Below are 17,758 nucleotides of genomic sequence, written 5' to 3' on the forward strand. Positions count from 1 at the left end.
TTAAACAATGTATAAACTCTGTAAATTGTGCCTTTATTTTTTTTTTTATATATAAAAGTGTTTTTCTAAATTTTTATGGAGTCTTCTAATTATTACAATAGTCTTTTAGTAAATTTTTATTACACCTTAGCATCATGTGTGTTACCCTTGCGAAATCTCATTGATTTCCAAAGTTCCGTGAAGTGGGAAAAATATTAAAATTTAGCAACCAATCAGAATAAAGTATTTTCTTAATATTAGTTTTTGAACTAAGTGAATTGATCATTTAGTTTGGGCCGCACCATCCCTTAAGTTCAGGCTTTATAGCATAAACAATTTTCATTGAAAAGTTTTCAAACATGCAAAGGTTAGTGTAAAAAAACCCTTTATTTTTTCATGTATGTATCATAAAAATATATCAAGTAAGTTTTTGAAAACTCTTTGAATGCACACATATATATAAGAATTTTGGAGTAGAAATCTTTCGGACAGCATTCATTTTTCAAGCAGCAGCAAACACCAATAATTCACATTGGTGACTTAGTGTAAAAAATCGACAAGGCCAGCTTAGTTTTCCATATGGTTTTGATAAAGAATTTTTTTTTCTCAACCATTGAATATTTTAACTTGTGATGAAAAGAAAAAGTAAATATTTAAATTATTTATTTTTTCTTCAATAATTTATTTTAACATTTAGACAAGGACCTACTTAAAATAAAAACATTTCATATCAACAAAGCTGAAAACTACTGATTACCAAATGCTGCTGTTTGAAATTATCGCAAATAAAACAATTTATTTCTTTTGTTATAAAATTTGAAATGAATTAAGTACTTTTCATGCAAGTGTTCCCGTCATGTAAATTCATAACAAAATGTCTGTTTACAAAGTGGTTTACAGCAATGAATTACAGTTTTTTTTTTTGTCTGCCCATTCCACTTTTTCTCGGAAACTACTAGGCCAATCTGGCTGAAATTTTGTATAGATCCTTATTATAAGATGCAGCAAACTAAGTATTGTGGTATCTGTTTGATGCACTGTTAGGGATTAATAGCGATGAATAATGATTATTGATTGATATTGTCGGACTGACTTCCTCATCTTGGTTGTTATTGTCACAACGTTTCGGCCGTTTTGCCCTCCGGCCTTCGTCAGGTGTTTTGTATCGAACTGGGGATGAGGAAGTCAGTCCGACAATCTCAATCAATGAAAACACCTCATCTCAAAAATACAGACAATGAATAAGGATTAGTCACTACAATACTACATTTACTTTAGAAGTTTCTTTCAAAAATTACTGAGCCGATCTGAGTTGGGGACTTATACTGAAAAAATATAATTTTGTCTATTGGGTTGTGAATATTTATGTTGTATGCATGTTTATTTACATGGCATCCCTCAATCAATTGTTCATTTTTCAGTTATTTCATGGATCTAACTGATAATTGTCCCTAGTGAACTCAGAGGGAATCGAAGTAAAATTTAAATGATCTCAATATATTGTGAAAAGTTAAAACTTTATTGAAACTTATTTGAATGCTCAAGCTGTCAACATATTAATTTCTTTGACACACAAATGTTGACTTATATCCATACAAGATGACCCAAAAAGATTTACACATGGTAAAAATTGAATTTAAAGAAAACGCATCTTTCAGAAATATATTCAAATCTGAATTAACATATCAATTTTGAAACGACCTTTTGTTTTTATCATTTTTTCAACACGGATTGTCTCTGATGCACAAAAATGCTGCACCACTTCTTTGTCAACTTAATTAGATTGAATAGCTGCCTTCTATGAGTCCAGATTGGGGTAAAAATGAGTTGAAACTTTGTTTTTCAAGATGGACCAGACTGCAAAGTCATAGGATTGATGTCAGAACTTGAAGAGATTGTTTTATCCCAAAACTCTTGAAAGTGGTCTTTTCACTACCTTTAAGTCACATTTACCACTGAGTGAAGATAAAATTGTTTTTAAATGATTTGTTGAGCCAAGGAAGAACTTTTTCCTGCAACATATTCAGATGAACTTGACTGTTCATTTTGTCTCCTTTATCGGGGACAACCAAGGAGATTTCGTGTCATCGGATGCAACAGCAGCTGAGATCATGATGGAAGCAGACCTACCTTATCATTCTGCCTGTTGGTCACAACCTTCACCATGAACATGTTCTCGTCGGACTTTTGACATGCTTGATCTCTCACAGCATCAGCTTATTTCTGTCTAGCCGTTTCTTCATTGAAGCTGCTGAAATGGACTGTCTAGACTACGTTTTATATTCCGAGTTAACTTTAGATCCCACATCGTTAGCTTTTGCATTCAGAACTTTGGAATACGTATCTGTTTTGCAATCTGGATTTCTGTTAATCTGTTTCTTTACTGTAGAAATCACACTTCCTGGAATTGGTTTACTAAAGCTTGTGCCTGTTTGTTTGTTCCAAGTGTTGTAAACTATTTTGCAACATATTTTGAGGCATTTGACGCTATCCTTGTTGGTAACGTTAGCACTCTTAAGGTCACATTTTACCTTATCAGCCATAATTTCTCAAGTACCTGGAATAAGTGCATAGAAAATCTAAGTGAACATTGTTAGGTATGTGGAGGATTAAAGGCTTAAAATATTAAAGACATATCATATAGCATTAGGTTAATTATGTATTTCTGAAATTATGCGAAAATCTTTTTCGGTCACCCTGTGGGTGTGTGTGTATGTGTGTATATATATATATATATATATATATATATATATATATATATCATTATATGTATATGTGTATTTATATATGTGTGTTTGTATATATATATATATGTTTGTGTATGTATGTATGTATGTATATGTAGTTAAATGTATGTGCCTGTATATATATGTGTATGTATTTGTATGTGTCTGTATTATATACCAATGACCGTCTTCAGTGTCATGTCTGTTTGAGCGTGTGAATTCACCGGGAGGACTAAAAAAAGTCATTTTTGGGCTCATGGACTTTGTGTCTGAGGGAGTGGCACTCGTCTGACAAGACGTTGCAATCATCATAATCATATATATATATTATTAAAATATACAAATTTACATTGTCACAACACTAGATATGCTAATGTTTCGGGCAAATGATCAGTTAAAACTACAAGTTTTCATCAGGCGACTTAATAAATTGTTGCTTTCCACAGAAGAAACCAGTCCTCAAATAACCATTTGTCCGAAACATTAGCATATATAGTGTCACGACCATGTAAATTTGTTTATATTAATACAAATATATCTTGCTCTTCTTTTATTGAGCACTCTTAATAACCTTGTTAAACTCATTAGTTATCACTAGGGCTATGACAACAGCATATTCTTTTCATTGTTTTGATTCTTGAGTGTGTATTCATTGATATCTTATATGCTTTTATATAGAGTGATGTGGTTCTTGGTTGATTAACTGTGTCGGATATACACTCGAGAGTCAAAACAATAAGAATATTCTGTTGTCATAGCCCTATTTATGACTGTTGAATACCTATAACCTGGTATATATATATATATATATATATATATATATATATATATATATATATATATTGTTTTACATAAGCATTTATGTGTGACTACACGTTCATGAGCATGTTTCAGTCAGCCAGTTACAAGTAACTAGAGACCTCTTTAGGCAATATTGCTTATACAAAAGTGAAGTCCTTAATCTTACTTAAATCCTTAATTTTAATTAATATAGTATACTAGCAATCGGTGCCCGGCGTTGCCCAGGTGTTTTGAAGTGTATGCTGAGGAAAAAAAAATGGTCAATTTTTTTAAACTTTGACCCCTATTATGACCTCCTAAAATTTATTGTTTAGGGATCAAGTAAAGTTAATAAGTTAGATCCATGTCCAAGGAATCTATATATAAAATATCACGTGTTCAGACCTTAAATTGTAGGAGGAGTTTGGTAGAGTTCTCAAAGGTCTAATTGTTAAATATTGACTACTAAATCGCCAAATTTCTAATTTGTAACAGAAGTAAATAAGCGAAGTTTCGAAGTTATCCATGCGTGTCTAACTGAGCATGTTTCGAAAATAATCTCGTATAAAAATTCTTCAATTCTTTGCATTCTTCAATTTCTTTGCATATTCAATAGTATTCTTATTTAAAAAAAAAAAAAAAAACCCAAAAAATTGCAGATATAAAAAAAAAAAAAACCTAAAAAAATTGCATATGTGTTGTGCGCATCTCAATATGGCGAGAAAAAAAAAAGGCTAGATTGCGAAATTTGGCGTAAAATGGAGGTATTCTGCTAGGTACATTTCCAAAATGGCCACGTTGACGTCGTCGTGATAAATAATTGTTTTTCGCTGTAAGAACAAAACCACTTGATCAAATGAAGTGAAATTTTTTTTCGGAGAACTTCAGTCTATAACAGTTACGTACAATAAAATTCTTTTTCAATATTTCTATTTTTTAATGTCGTCACTAAACTGTATAAGTATCGATAGTCTTATCAACACCCCTTTTTTCTATTTATTTAAAAAGAAAATACAACTTTATACAAATTCCCTGTTAGTTTCTTTTTCGGTTCTCTTATACGATGATCATCTTTATTTAACTATTACGTGTAATTATATTCATACAGATATTCTATATGATTTATATTTGCGTAATGTAGAAATGAAGAAAATCAAATTTACTGTGTATTTATCGTGTTGCCATAACAACGTGACGTAGCCAAGGACGGTAGTGGACGTGAGTGTGTGTGCGTGTGTGCGCGTGTTTTCGTGCTGTATTGTTGGTAGTAGTAGTAGTACTAATAATCTGTACCGCGTTTGCTTTCTTGTTGTGTGAATGGCGGACGTTGAGTCAGAGGTTGGATTGTGAAGATTCGTATTTTTTTAATTTGTAAATAAACAAGTTAGAAAAAAATTAAACCCTTCCAAGATGGACAATAAATAAAGCCATAATATTTTATGGTAAAATTAAGAGCCTACGAACCATAGTTTTTTAGGAGATGTGATTATTGGATTAACCAATCAGAAATCGTCTGTGGCACACACATCTCTGTTTTTATAGATATATAGATAGATAGATATATATATGACATGAATTCAACATTGTATTATTATATTATAATTTTTTTATTATTTTTCAGAAAAAGTAGCAGTGGTAATTTATCTTTCAAGTTGTTTGTACCAAAACCTCAGAAAGGTTTTTATTCAGATCCTGAACTTCAACTCTTTTTGAATCCTTACTGCAACTATCGTTTACTTGTCGAATCATCTTTAATTATGTCCCTTGGTCAGGTAAGTCCAATTCTTTAGAATTGACACCAATCTATAAACGTTTCTATTTTATTTCTTTTTTTTTTAATTTTTTTTGGTTGTATTAAATTTGTACAACACAGTATACAACAATAGGCTGTTAATGATTTCTGGTATGATGGTCTTCTTGACTCATCTATAATAATGAAGCTGCAATCCTTCTCAAATTGTTTTATGGGTGCAAAGGCAGAGTTTCTATGTATAAAATAGAATATAAAATCACAAGAAATGATGTTTTTAGTCAGGCGAAATCTATTTAAACTACATATTTTAATGGCCATTCGACTCAAAGATACCAGATCTCTTTATTAGCTTGACTCTGGACAATTCATCTAGCCGTTAGTCCCAAATTATCTCTTTGCTTTTTTCACCCTCTTTCTTATAAGTATACAGCTTGGGATCTCTGGTCACATGGTTCGTTCCAAGGACGGAAAATAGAATTATTTGTAAGATCAGTTTTTGAAATGTGATTGTCCAAGAATGAGGATAGAACCAGATCAGCTCGTGAACACGACAATTAATGTTTTCCACAAGACAGGTAAATGCAGAATTCATATTTCATCTTCTTTTTCCATATTTTAAAGCCACATTTTTTACAGGTTTTACATTTTTTTTTTCACATTGATCACATCCAAACGTATTATTGTCTAGAACCTTTTACCACATTTTCGAAATATGTATACATATAACACGATCAGGCAGTCGCTGGCATGTGACCGACCCATGTGTTACACTAAATGTCCTGGAAACAGTCCGCGTATGAAGATCTGTCGATTAGACGTCTTTTGTCAGAGGTAAGATCAAAGGCATACCTGAACTGTTGGGTGTGGCCATCTCCTTTGCTCAGGGCTATGTTCCCACTCTGGTGTCATTCTGTATGGAATCTTCTTCATCTTCAAGCCTGTTTCCTTTGACCTTAGGCAGACATTCAATACAAGCACAAACAGCGCACGACACAATTGTATATATAAGATCTTAACTATTTTATTCTACAAATGTTTTCATACAATAAACTGAACACAATTAGCTCCTTAAAACTAACTAACCTAACTAATGATGAGAGGAGGGGGGGCTCCCCTTCCTCTCATCTACAGAGGGACAGAAAATACATGCTCACCTCATGCTGTCCAGATGAAAAGAGAGCGAAAAAGGAAAGGGAAGTCTGAGGCTGCATTTCTATGTATCCCTCCACCTACAGCCAAATTACCACCTGGCCATGCAGGGGGAGGGTGCATAAGCAACCACCAACCGTGGCACTATGATTTAGTGCCACATACATATGTGTTTCTTTCATATACATGGGATATTTGAACTTTTGCTTTTGTGTATGTAGCAACTACGAGGGGCGTGCAATAAGTAATGCCCCTGACCCACTTCCAGTTGGCTGATCTAGCTGAAATTTTGCATGTGCAATGATTTATATCACTACAGGTTATGTGGCAAATTACAGCTCTGAACTAATTGTGGTTTATGTTTTACAGGTGTTTGAACTGAGTCAGGTGTGAAATAGAGCCTGTTGAATGTCAAGCAGTGATCCGGTTTTTGTATTTGAAAGGACGCACACCACAGAAGACTTTTGATGAAATGAAAGAAACTTATGGTGATAATGCCTCATCATATGACCTTGTAATACACTGGCATCGTGAATTCAAACATGGCCGGAAGTCTGTGAAAACAGCTCCCAGACCTGGTCGCCCCCTTCTGCCATTGATGAGGCATCTGTCCGTCAAGTTGAGGCTGCCATTTTGGAAGATCGGCGCATTACTATTCACCAAATAGCCCAAGATGTCAAGATTAGTACAGGGTCTGTGGAAACTATCATTCATGACCATTTGCATATGCATAAGGTGTCTGCCAGATGGATTCCTAGGTTGCTCACACCATTCCAGAAGCGATAACGCGTTGAGTGCTCGAGGATGAATTTCGAGATGTGCCAAGAAGATGAGTAAAAGTTTTTCGAAAGACTGATTACACAGGATGAAACCTGTGTCCATCACTATGATCCAGAGACCAAAGCCCAGTCAATGCAGTGGAAGCACTTGGACTCACCACCTCCATAGAAGGCAAGGGTGCAGCCCTCCGCTGGCAAGGCCATGCTCACAGTCTTCTGGGACCAGGACGGAGTAGTGATGACAGATTTCCTGGCAAAGGGTACCACAATTACAGGAGCCTATTATGCTTCACTTTTGAAGAAATTAAGGAAAGCTATCAAAATCAAGAGGTGGGGCAAGATCAGCAAAGGTACCCTTCTCTTGCAGGACGACGCTCCGGTCCACAATTCGCATGTTGCCAGATCAGAAGCACAGGCGTGTGGTTATGAAATCCTCCCCTATCCTCCCTACTCTCCTGACCTTGCACCCTCTGACGTTCACCTCTTCCCAGCCATGAAGTTGTTTTCAAAGGAAAGCGTTTCCCAGATGATGCAGCCTTGATTTCTGAAGTCACATTGTGGTTGGAGGACCAACCTGGGGTGTTCTACAAAAATGGTCTCCAGAGCTGCATCAAATGATGGGAGAAATGCATAACTCTGGGTGGTTCCTGTGTAGAAAAAGATTAATAACTGTGCCAAGTTTTGTTGCTCTACTATATTTACTTATTGCACGCCCCTCATACTATATCAGGAAAATGTCGAATAATTCTTGACTAGAAGATATATGAATACAAAAGAACCATCAAAATTGTTAATTACAAAAATGTACTAATTTCACATATGCTTGAATATAACTACAAAATCTATTTTACTAATGCTGCACAAATAAAAAAAATATGCATAACTTTCAACATAGATGCCTCATCAAAGTAGTTATTTCACATGCCCACAATACAATAAAGAAAGAGTGTTTTTAATTAATGCCGAGTGCCCTTTTCGTCATTTTAGTAATGTCTGTGTGTATATATATTTCTTCAAAACCTCTGGCCTTGATTGAGAGGAGACTAAAACTTGCTACTATGGTTTCAGATGATCTGAAATAACAGCAAGGGGAGACTTGATTCCAAATATTTCTCATACTATAACTCCCTTCTTTTTGAAATAGGGTACAATTATGAATATCAAATAATCCTTATACACTGAAATTTACTTTATGTATGAAAATCAAAGAGGGGAGATATAACATAATGGGAATATTTGGAATCAAGTTTCCCCTTGCTGTTATTTCAGATCATTTGGAGGAAATATATATATATATATATATATATATATATATATATATATATATACACACATTACTAAAATGATGAAAAGGGCATTAGGCATTAATTAAAAGAACTCTTTCATTGTATTTTAGGGAAATATCAGATATTTTGTAATTCATATGAAAAACTAAGAAAACAAATGACTATGATTGAAATTCAGGTCATTAGCTTTCCAACAATTCAGGTCATTAGCTTTCCAACAAACCTTTATTTATTAAATTCTGATCAATAGTCACCGAGATTTGGAATCCTATTATAAATTTCTGTACTGTCTGTCTGTGGGTGTGTGTGTGTGTGATGCGGTTTAAGTCAGCCTACAGGCATCCCACCCAGGCAATTTATGTACCAAAATGAAGCTTATGACCCAGCGGATGTTTTAATTGTATTTATATCCATGTTTGGTGTATAGAAATGCAAAATAAATGCAAAGAAATGCAAAGTAGTAGTGGTGATAGGAGTTAAATCGGTGGGAGTAGCAGCAGAGACAAAAATAGTAGGAGTTAAATTGGTGGGAGTAGCATCAGCAGCTGTTAGGCAAAATGTTGGTGAGAGGCATTAAATCGGTGGGAGTAGCAGCAGCAGTCAAAGATTAATATTGTATTTACAAGATTTTTTTATTTAAAAAAAAATTACTTCTATTTTCTCCGTCTGATTAACAAAACAAAAAAAAAAGGACTTTCTCTGATTTGCGTCCAAAAAAAAAAAAAGAAAGTAAGTGAAAAGGTTTCAATTAATATTGGTTGAAAAATACAAGTTTTTTTTTTTTGTTTACTTTTTAAAAAAAAATTACTTCCATTTTCTCCGTCTGATAAAAAAAAAAAAGGGACGTTCTCTGATTTGCCCAGGGTGGTCAGTTTAGACCACCGGTCATTAAATGAAATAATACTTTTACCCATGTATCTCATATTTTTTTTCATTAATATTGGTTGAAAAAAATACAAGAATTTTTCTTTTTCTTTTTAAAACTAATTTGCTTCCATTTTCTCCGTCTGATTACAAAAAAAAAAAAAGAAATTGGACTTTCTCTGATTCGACCAGGGTGGTCAGTTTAGACCACCGGTAATTAAATAAAATAATACTTTACCCATGTATCCTATTTTGTTTTTTCATTAATATTGGTTGAAAATACAATATTTTTTTGTTAAAGTAGTTCAAGGAGACATCTCCTACAGGAGAACCGACGAAAAAATAAGTAATTGCTAACTTTAGTTTCGTAAATATTGGTGTGTAAATACATTGTACTTACTCGCTTTTCTTTCACAATATACAGCCATCTGGCTGCAACGGAGCTACTTATTTATAAAATTGCCCAAAAAGGTGGTATATATATATATATATATATATATATATATATATATATATATATATATATATATATATATATACTCATAGCCAAATTGAATATTGAAATGGTCATATCTTTGGTTCTATGAGATGAAACTACATGAAAATTTGCAGGCTTTTTTAAGATTATAATACTATGGTTAAAATTTTATGACAATTGGTCAAAATGAACCTATATTTTCAAACCAATAAAATATGCCAAATTTACCTATATAGTCCAACTACTGTCCAACTTTAGTTATACTGTTTAGGTTTTTTTTTTTTTTTGCTTGATTGTTTTTCTCTCTAGCCTTGTTAGGCCAGTAATATATTATATATAATAAAGCTCAACGTCTGTATGTCTACAAATACGCTCCTATATGGTTTATCATTATACTAAACTAACTGCATACAATGATAAAAGAAGTATCAAAGCTTTAGAAATACGTATGAAAAAGTGGATCCTTAAGGGATGTAACTTATAAGAGGGAACCATATGCATGTTCACACAGTTCCACGTAGAGCTACCAAATTTAGCAGGATAACCCACCATGGGATGGGGGAAGTTTTAACAGGTTACACCATTCACCTTCACCAATGGAGGTGGGACACCAGTGGTGTCACTTATAACTGGGAATCCTATGTAGCTTTACACTGTTTGACATAGAGCTACTGAACTTGCCATGATAACCCGCCATGGGAAGAAGAGGTTTACGGGGTACATCAGTCATTCCCACCAATGGAGGAGGTGCCCCATGGGGATTACTTATAATGAGGAATCCAAATTAGTATTCATATGTTTTTCTCTATGTTGCCTTCTCATGTTTGTTTGAGCAATTGCCCACCCCACTCCCATAAAGATGATCCAGGCAATGCTGGGTCTGTCTGTACATCTATAAGACGAAAGGAAATATAAGATACAAAATGTATGTAGAAAATAAATATCAGTTTAAAATAATTTAAAAGTGTTTTTATATTATACTAGCAAGGGGTACCCGGCGTTGCCCGGGTGTTTTTCGGGGAATGTGATAAAAAACCCGAAAATGTGAAAAAAAAAACGAAGCCTTCACGGCGCGCAGTTGGAAAATAGTAAAGTGCTTTAAAAAAAACAGGTGCGCGTTTTTGATTGACGTGACGGCGATAGGTATTCAGCAGTTATTTTGTGCGGGACAGTTTTGAATGAGGTGAATAAATCGGTTTGTTTGTTTTTAAAAATCCGCTCCCTGTTTATTAGGAGGAGCTAAATGAAAGCTACAGTCCGATATGACGAAATCGACATTGAACAAACGTTACAACTGGCTTTCGGCCTGTGATTAGAGTCGAGTTTCGTTTTTTTTTTATACCGAAAACCGAATGTAACGCATGCCGATGCGGGAAATGTCGAATAATTAACGTTTGAAAGTCAATAAAATTAAATAGACAGGCGAGCTCCGTGGATAACTCTGAGATATTACAATTTATAGATGATATAAAAAGTTTTAAGAAGTTGTGAACCGAGCAAGATCTTCTTTGAAAGAAGCCTTTTGTGGACATCGAGGAAAAGCGTACATACATACACACATACATTTTCGCTTTTATATATATAGATAAATCAGTTCATTTTTCTTTTTTAAGGTTCTTTTTAAACCCAGTCAACGACGGGTACTTCTGCTAGTATATATATATATATATATATATATATATATATATATATATATATATGTTTTCTTTTTGAAAAGGGGAGGTACTTTCTCCTGAAATTAATCCAAGTTCCATACCACCAACAGACTTTATATACACCGGACATACCAATAACTTGTTTGCAAAACACTTCATCAAATCTCCACACTAACGTAATGTACTTGCAATAACCCTTATCCCTGAGTGGCTTCCGGGCCTTGATAAGTGGTGACCACTGTGTAAAAAAAAAATAAATAAATAATTATCTAATGAGAGAAGGAGTGATAAATAAATAGTTAGAGATTTCTCTACTCAAACATACCCGTCTATTTGTTTATTTGTCCTTTCTTTCTGCATTGCTCTTAGCTTTTAAAACTTCCACATATATATATATATATATATATATATATATATATATATATATATATATATATATATATAATGAATTTTTATATTTTTCTTTAATATATGCAGCTTTCATTTATAATTTAAATGTTATTAAGCCAACACATTTATAAATGCTGGCTATTCTTTTTTTTCTGATGAGAAGCATTTAGCTTCAAAATGCTATGGTCTAAAGGGGTTACACTATATATATATATATATATATATATATATATATATATATATATATATAATGGACAACATTCCTTCATTTAAACATATTTCATTATGTACGATAGACAACTTCTGTCTACATACTTTTGTCCTACTCCGTTTGAATTTACTGATGCATTTCTTTGTTTCTTAGAAGAACTGACCGATATATCCACCATAATTGCTTTTAACCTGAGTACTTTCTGATCCAACAGGATTCATCATCAGGGTGGTTATCAGTAAAAGTCATGGTGCTAAGATATTTATAGAAGTGATATTTCTTTTGTTTGTTTGTTTTTCTCCAGGAATCACATTATTTACTCTATCATCCCTATGAATATGTCAGGCCTAGGCAGTTTTTGTTCTAAAAAACTTTAAATCTTTATTTAATCTTTGTTGGTCAGGTCTGCAATTGAAACGGAGTCTATTTCCCGAGATGCAAAGATTAAAATAAATAAATAATCTTTTCTTTACAGACTTACTTTTGAATTTCACTGATTTGCTTATAACAAGATTATTTAGTTGTCTGTTTCACAAAATGTACTCTTTTTCTAATCTGCTGTTATTTCCATGGAAGATTCTTGACTGAGCTTCAGTTGACAATAATTAATTTTCTTACCACAACTGAAAAGAACTTTCCATTCTTCCTCTGAAATTTCCATGAAACATTTTTTTTTACAAGAACTTCCCATCTGTAGAACACATTACCATACAACTGCTTCCCTCTAGCTACAACATGGTTGTCTTCAAATTCAATATAAAAAGATACTCGTCATAAACTGTCTGTATAAGTAATCAAATTTTGTTCATTTCAGTAAACATTCTCAATCGCCTCATACTGTTCATCATTCTGACAATCTATTCTATCACTTTAAATCTTATCCTCAAGTGGCTTTTGGCCTGTTAAGTGATTACTCATTAGTAAAACTAAATAAATACACATTTCTAGTATGTACCCATTCAGTGGCGAGTATTCCTCTAGTTCTTATAATAAAAGGAATCGCGCTATTAAATTTCTTCTCATGGATTATGTTTTACGCAAGATGGAGAAATGATTGGAAATTTTTATATGAGAATTGGTAATTTGAATTATTGGGATTACTATTCTCATATTGTATGTAATTCTCACATATTTCAGCCAATATGACCTCTGACCTTTGTCAACTGCATCTTGTCAGACTCTGAAATCATTGTCCATAATAAAGATTGGAATCTTTGTTAAACTCTAGAATCCGTACGAAATTTGAATTTAATCCACAGTAGTTGCTTACTCTCGTTCTATCAACGATAACCATCATGCAAAACTCTTTAAATAATAGGTAATTGTATTCTTAGTATCACCCGTACTGAGGATTGAACATTCAACCTTCAGAAGACAGTCACTTAAAATTGATTCTAAATTAGGACTTTTATCCATTGTGCCACAGATTTTCAAGCTTCAATCTTTAGTGTGGCCGATTCTAAGAACACAATTATGAATTATTTAAGAATTTTACCTTGCCATGACCAACAGAATGAGAGCAAAGTAAGGGGTTCCATTGAAAATTCCATGTAGATTTCCAAGTTTGACAAGATGCACCTGAAGAAAGTCAGATTACATTGGTCGAAACAACGTTGTGAGAATCACAGGCAAGTTGAGTACAGTAATGCAAATAACCTAAACTAGCAGTAACGCTCAGCATAGCCCAGTCGTAAAATACGCTTAAATATGATATTTTAATTTATACAGATTTCATATATATTATTATAGTCAATTTTCTATCTTATATAAAGTTCATGAATTGAAGCTGAAATCAAAACTTATGAAGAAAAAATATATATAACTTGAGTCCCTTCAGCTATAACTGAAACGAAAACTCATGAAGAATTCTTGGTAAAAATTATTTATAAAAAAATAGATGAGTTGAGTGCCATCAGCTATAATCGAAACTAAAACTTATGAAGAATTCTTGGTAAAATTATTTACGACAAGAAATGGAAGGTCATAACAATTTAAATGATAGTCTACTACATATAAAAGAAAGAAAAAATGTAAGCATGACAAACAAAATAGCATACGCTATCATATCAAAAAAAAAAATTCTTTGTTACTTTTCTCTCTTTGTTTCCCCTCTCTGTCCTGCTCTAAGTCCACAAACTCCAAAATTCCATCATGACAAGTTTCAATAAAAAATACACGATTAAACCCGGATCTGAAACTTCCAATGTAGACCCCCACTACCATGTCTCCTTCTCCAACATCAGGGGTCTACGTTCTAACCTTCCAGAGGTTGAAGCCCAATTACAGGAGACTAAACCAGACCTTTTATTTTTAAGCGAAACTGGAATTGGACAGACTATTTCCCTAAATGAGTTCGTAATTAAAGGATACTCTAACCTAACTTCCAAATCTGACCCCCAAGATCGCCATGGGCATGGAATATGTGCCTATATAAAAGATGGCTTTCCATGTGGTAGGGACATCTCCAGAGAAGATCCTAACTTACCCTATATGTGCTTCCGAGTAGCACTAGCTCACACTACGGCATTTATATTTACTCTCTATCGCCCCCATAACAGCGGAGTTACTATCTTTAAAAGCATATCTGAGAAAATTGACCAAGTTCTATCAGCATATCCTTCAGCTAACATTCACGTATGTGGAGACTTCAATGTTCACAATGTGGAATGGTTGACCCACTCAAACAAGACCGATGATGAGGGGAGATTCTGTCATGATTTCTCCATTGCTTATGACCTCACTCAGATTGTTCACGAACCCACCCGTGTGCCCAACAATGATGGCCAGTATGCAAGTCTCCTAGACCTTTTTCTCACAACTTGCCCTGAACTATGTTTAGTTTCCGTTCTGTCTCCTCTTGGATCTTCCGACCACTCAGTTGTATCAATTAAGATAAAAATGAAATGTAATAAGTCCTCAGACGTACCTCTCCATCGTACAGTATATCGATACACTATGGCTGACTGGGATAGTTTCCGTACATTTATATCGGATCTTCCTCTGCGTTCCATGTTTAAAAAGGATGTGTCGTCTGTAGTATCAGACCTGACAGAATGGTTAATTGTAGGTATAGACAATTTCATACCCTCGAAAAAGTTCCAGCAAAAACCTAACAGCCAGCCATGGTTTTCTCCAGAATGTGCTGCTGCTATTGCGCACAGAAATCACTTTTTCCACTGCTTCCAACGTAATAGATGTATGGAAACTAAAGCCGCTTTCAGGACTGCCAGCAAGCATTGTAAGAAAGTAATAAAGAACGCAAGAGAGTTGTATGCTTAGTCCGTCAAGTCCAAAGTAGCTGAGCAGCGGCTTGGTTCCCACCAGTTTTGGCAAATTGCAAACAGAATCCTGAACAGAAGCGTGTGCTCTATCCCAACTATCATCAATGGACCTGAGTTAATCTCGTCAGCATCAGACAAAGCCAAACTCTTTGCCAAGAACTTTGCAGCCAATTCTACCCTTTGCGACCAAGGCCGCCAACCCCCAATATTTCCTCCTGTATCAGAAAACACACTATGTGATATACAAATATCTGTATGTGATGCTGCCAAGCTAATCAAAAACCTTGATTCCAGTAAAGCAACCGGCCCTGACGGTATTCCAATTATAGTACTCAAAAAACTTCAACCAGAACTAGCACCCATACTTACAAAACTGTTTAAACGTTGTCTTAAGGAAAATTGCTTCCCATCACCCTGGAAAATCTCATCAGTATGCCCTGTATTTAAGAATTCAGGTGATCGTTCATCCCCCTCTCAGTACAGGCCAATAAGTCTCCTGTGCGTCATGAGTAAGTTGCTGGAATCTATGTTAAATAGAGAAGTAATCAACCATCTCAGCAAAAATAACCTCCTTAGTGACACACAATATGGTTTCCGTTCTGCTAGATCTACAGCAGATGTGCTTATAATTATATCTCATAGGATTAGCGAATCTCTCGACGGAGGCAACCTTTCTAGGGCAATTGCTCTTGACATATCAAAGGCCTTTGATAGGGTATGGCATAAAGGTTTACTTCACAAGATCTCCAGCTATGGTATAGCTGGAAATGTCTTCTCAATTATTAAATCATTTCTCTCTGATAGGTTCATAAGAGTAGTAGTTGATTGGCAAAAATCAGAAGCTCACAGTATAAATGCTGGAGTCCCTCAGGGGTCCATCCTGGGCCCAACTCTTTTCCTGATCTACATTAATGATCTTCCAAATCACATCCTTACATCATTCGTAGACATTTTTGCTGACGACACTACCATCTATGGTAGCACATCTAAGACAGTAAACGACCAAGTTCTCTCCGATTCTCTCTCCTCTGATCTTGATCATGTTGTACAATGAGGAAAGGAGTGGCTGGTTACTTTTAATGCATCTAAAACCAAGCTTCTCTCTTTACATCATCAACGTTCTGATCCCCATCTGGCATCAATTAAAATGAATGGCTCTCGTCTTGGGGAGGCCTCATGTTTTGACAGGCTTCTGGGCTTGATCTTTACTCCTGATCTTAAATGGAATACGTACATCAAATCTGTTGCCAAGGCCGCTGGAAAAATGGTGGGATCCTTCTATCGATCCAGTAGATATCTCACTGCTGATGCAATTCTCTATCTATATAAGAGCCAGATACGTCCAAGGATGGAATACTGTTGCCACATATGGGCAGGAGCTGCTAGAAAAGACTTGTCCTGCCTTGATAGAGTTCAAAATAGACTTCGTGGCCTGGTGGGAGATGTCCTTTTCTCTTCGCTGCAACCTCTATCTCACAGAAGAGATGTTGCGAGTTTGTCTCTGCTTTATCGTTATTTTCATGGAAAGTGTTCAACTGAGCTTCAATCTATGGTCCCCCCTCGCCAAACTTTCACAAGAAACACTAGACTAGCTGAAAACATTATCAATAATTTTCCCCACTCTTTATCTGTGCCTAAACCTAAACATAGATTCCATGATCAAAGCTTCTTTCTTAGAACTGCACGCCTGTGGAATTGTCTTCCGTTTTCCTGCTTTCCAGCTGTCTATAATATGGTTGTCTTCAAGTCCAACGTGAACAAGTTTCTGATGAGCCGTTCCACTTAAATTAACAAATTTACCGAACTTCCATTACTATTGATTACTATATTGTCCTTTTGACTACTCTACACTCTTTAACCCTTATCCTTGAGTGGCCGATCGGCCTTGATAAGTGGTGACGCCTATGTAAAAAAAAAAAAAAAAAATATTACTGTATAGATAATGATGTTTAAGCCGAATGTATTTGTCTCGCTCTGAGAGCAGACAAACTTTAACTCAAAGACAAATTGGTCTTTTCTTTATTTTAATTATGGATTATGCCTAGGCAGCTTTTGTTTTGAAAAAAAAAATTAAATCTCTATTTAATCTTTATTATATTTCTGCGATGAAACTGTGCTCTATTGTTTTGTGATATTAAGCCGGGTCATAAACTACTTAACAGATTTTAATGAAGCTTTTTGCATCTTGATTAAAAGCATTGTGAAAAGACTTTTGGAATCTGTTCATGATTATGATGATGATCATCGTCATCATTGTATGCTGTTTTAATCAATACATTTTAAATGTAGTCTTTAGATTTAACTCGATACTGAAAAACAATTGATGACAAAAAATCGGAAACAATTGTTTTTTTTTTCTAAAATAGTATTTGACAGTATAAACAGCAATTTTTTAGGAATGGCAGATCTTTGCTGAGATAAATTAAA

General features: G+C 34.5%; 1 protein-coding gene across 1 annotated transcript in view; it reads left to right on the top strand.

Annotated features, from left to right (window-relative positions):
• The window catches only part of LOC145243374 (GPI inositol-deacylase-like), a 505,392-nt gene that overhangs the window by 136,588 nt on the left and 351,046 nt on the right, over positions 1-17,758 (top strand). The window contains exon 20 of the mRNA XM_080106197.1: positions 5,107-5,257. Coding sequence (XP_079962323.1) covers positions 5,107-5,257 — 151 coding nt within the window. The remainder of the gene's footprint in view (positions 1-5,106; positions 5,258-17,758) is intronic.

Source organism: Euprymna scolopes, chromosome 22 (assembly GCF_053919585.1).
Source record: "Euprymna scolopes isolate OS-2025 chromosome 22, ASM5391958v1, whole genome shotgun sequence".
Lineage (NCBI taxonomy): Eukaryota > Metazoa > Mollusca > Cephalopoda > Sepiida > Sepiolidae > Euprymna > Euprymna scolopes.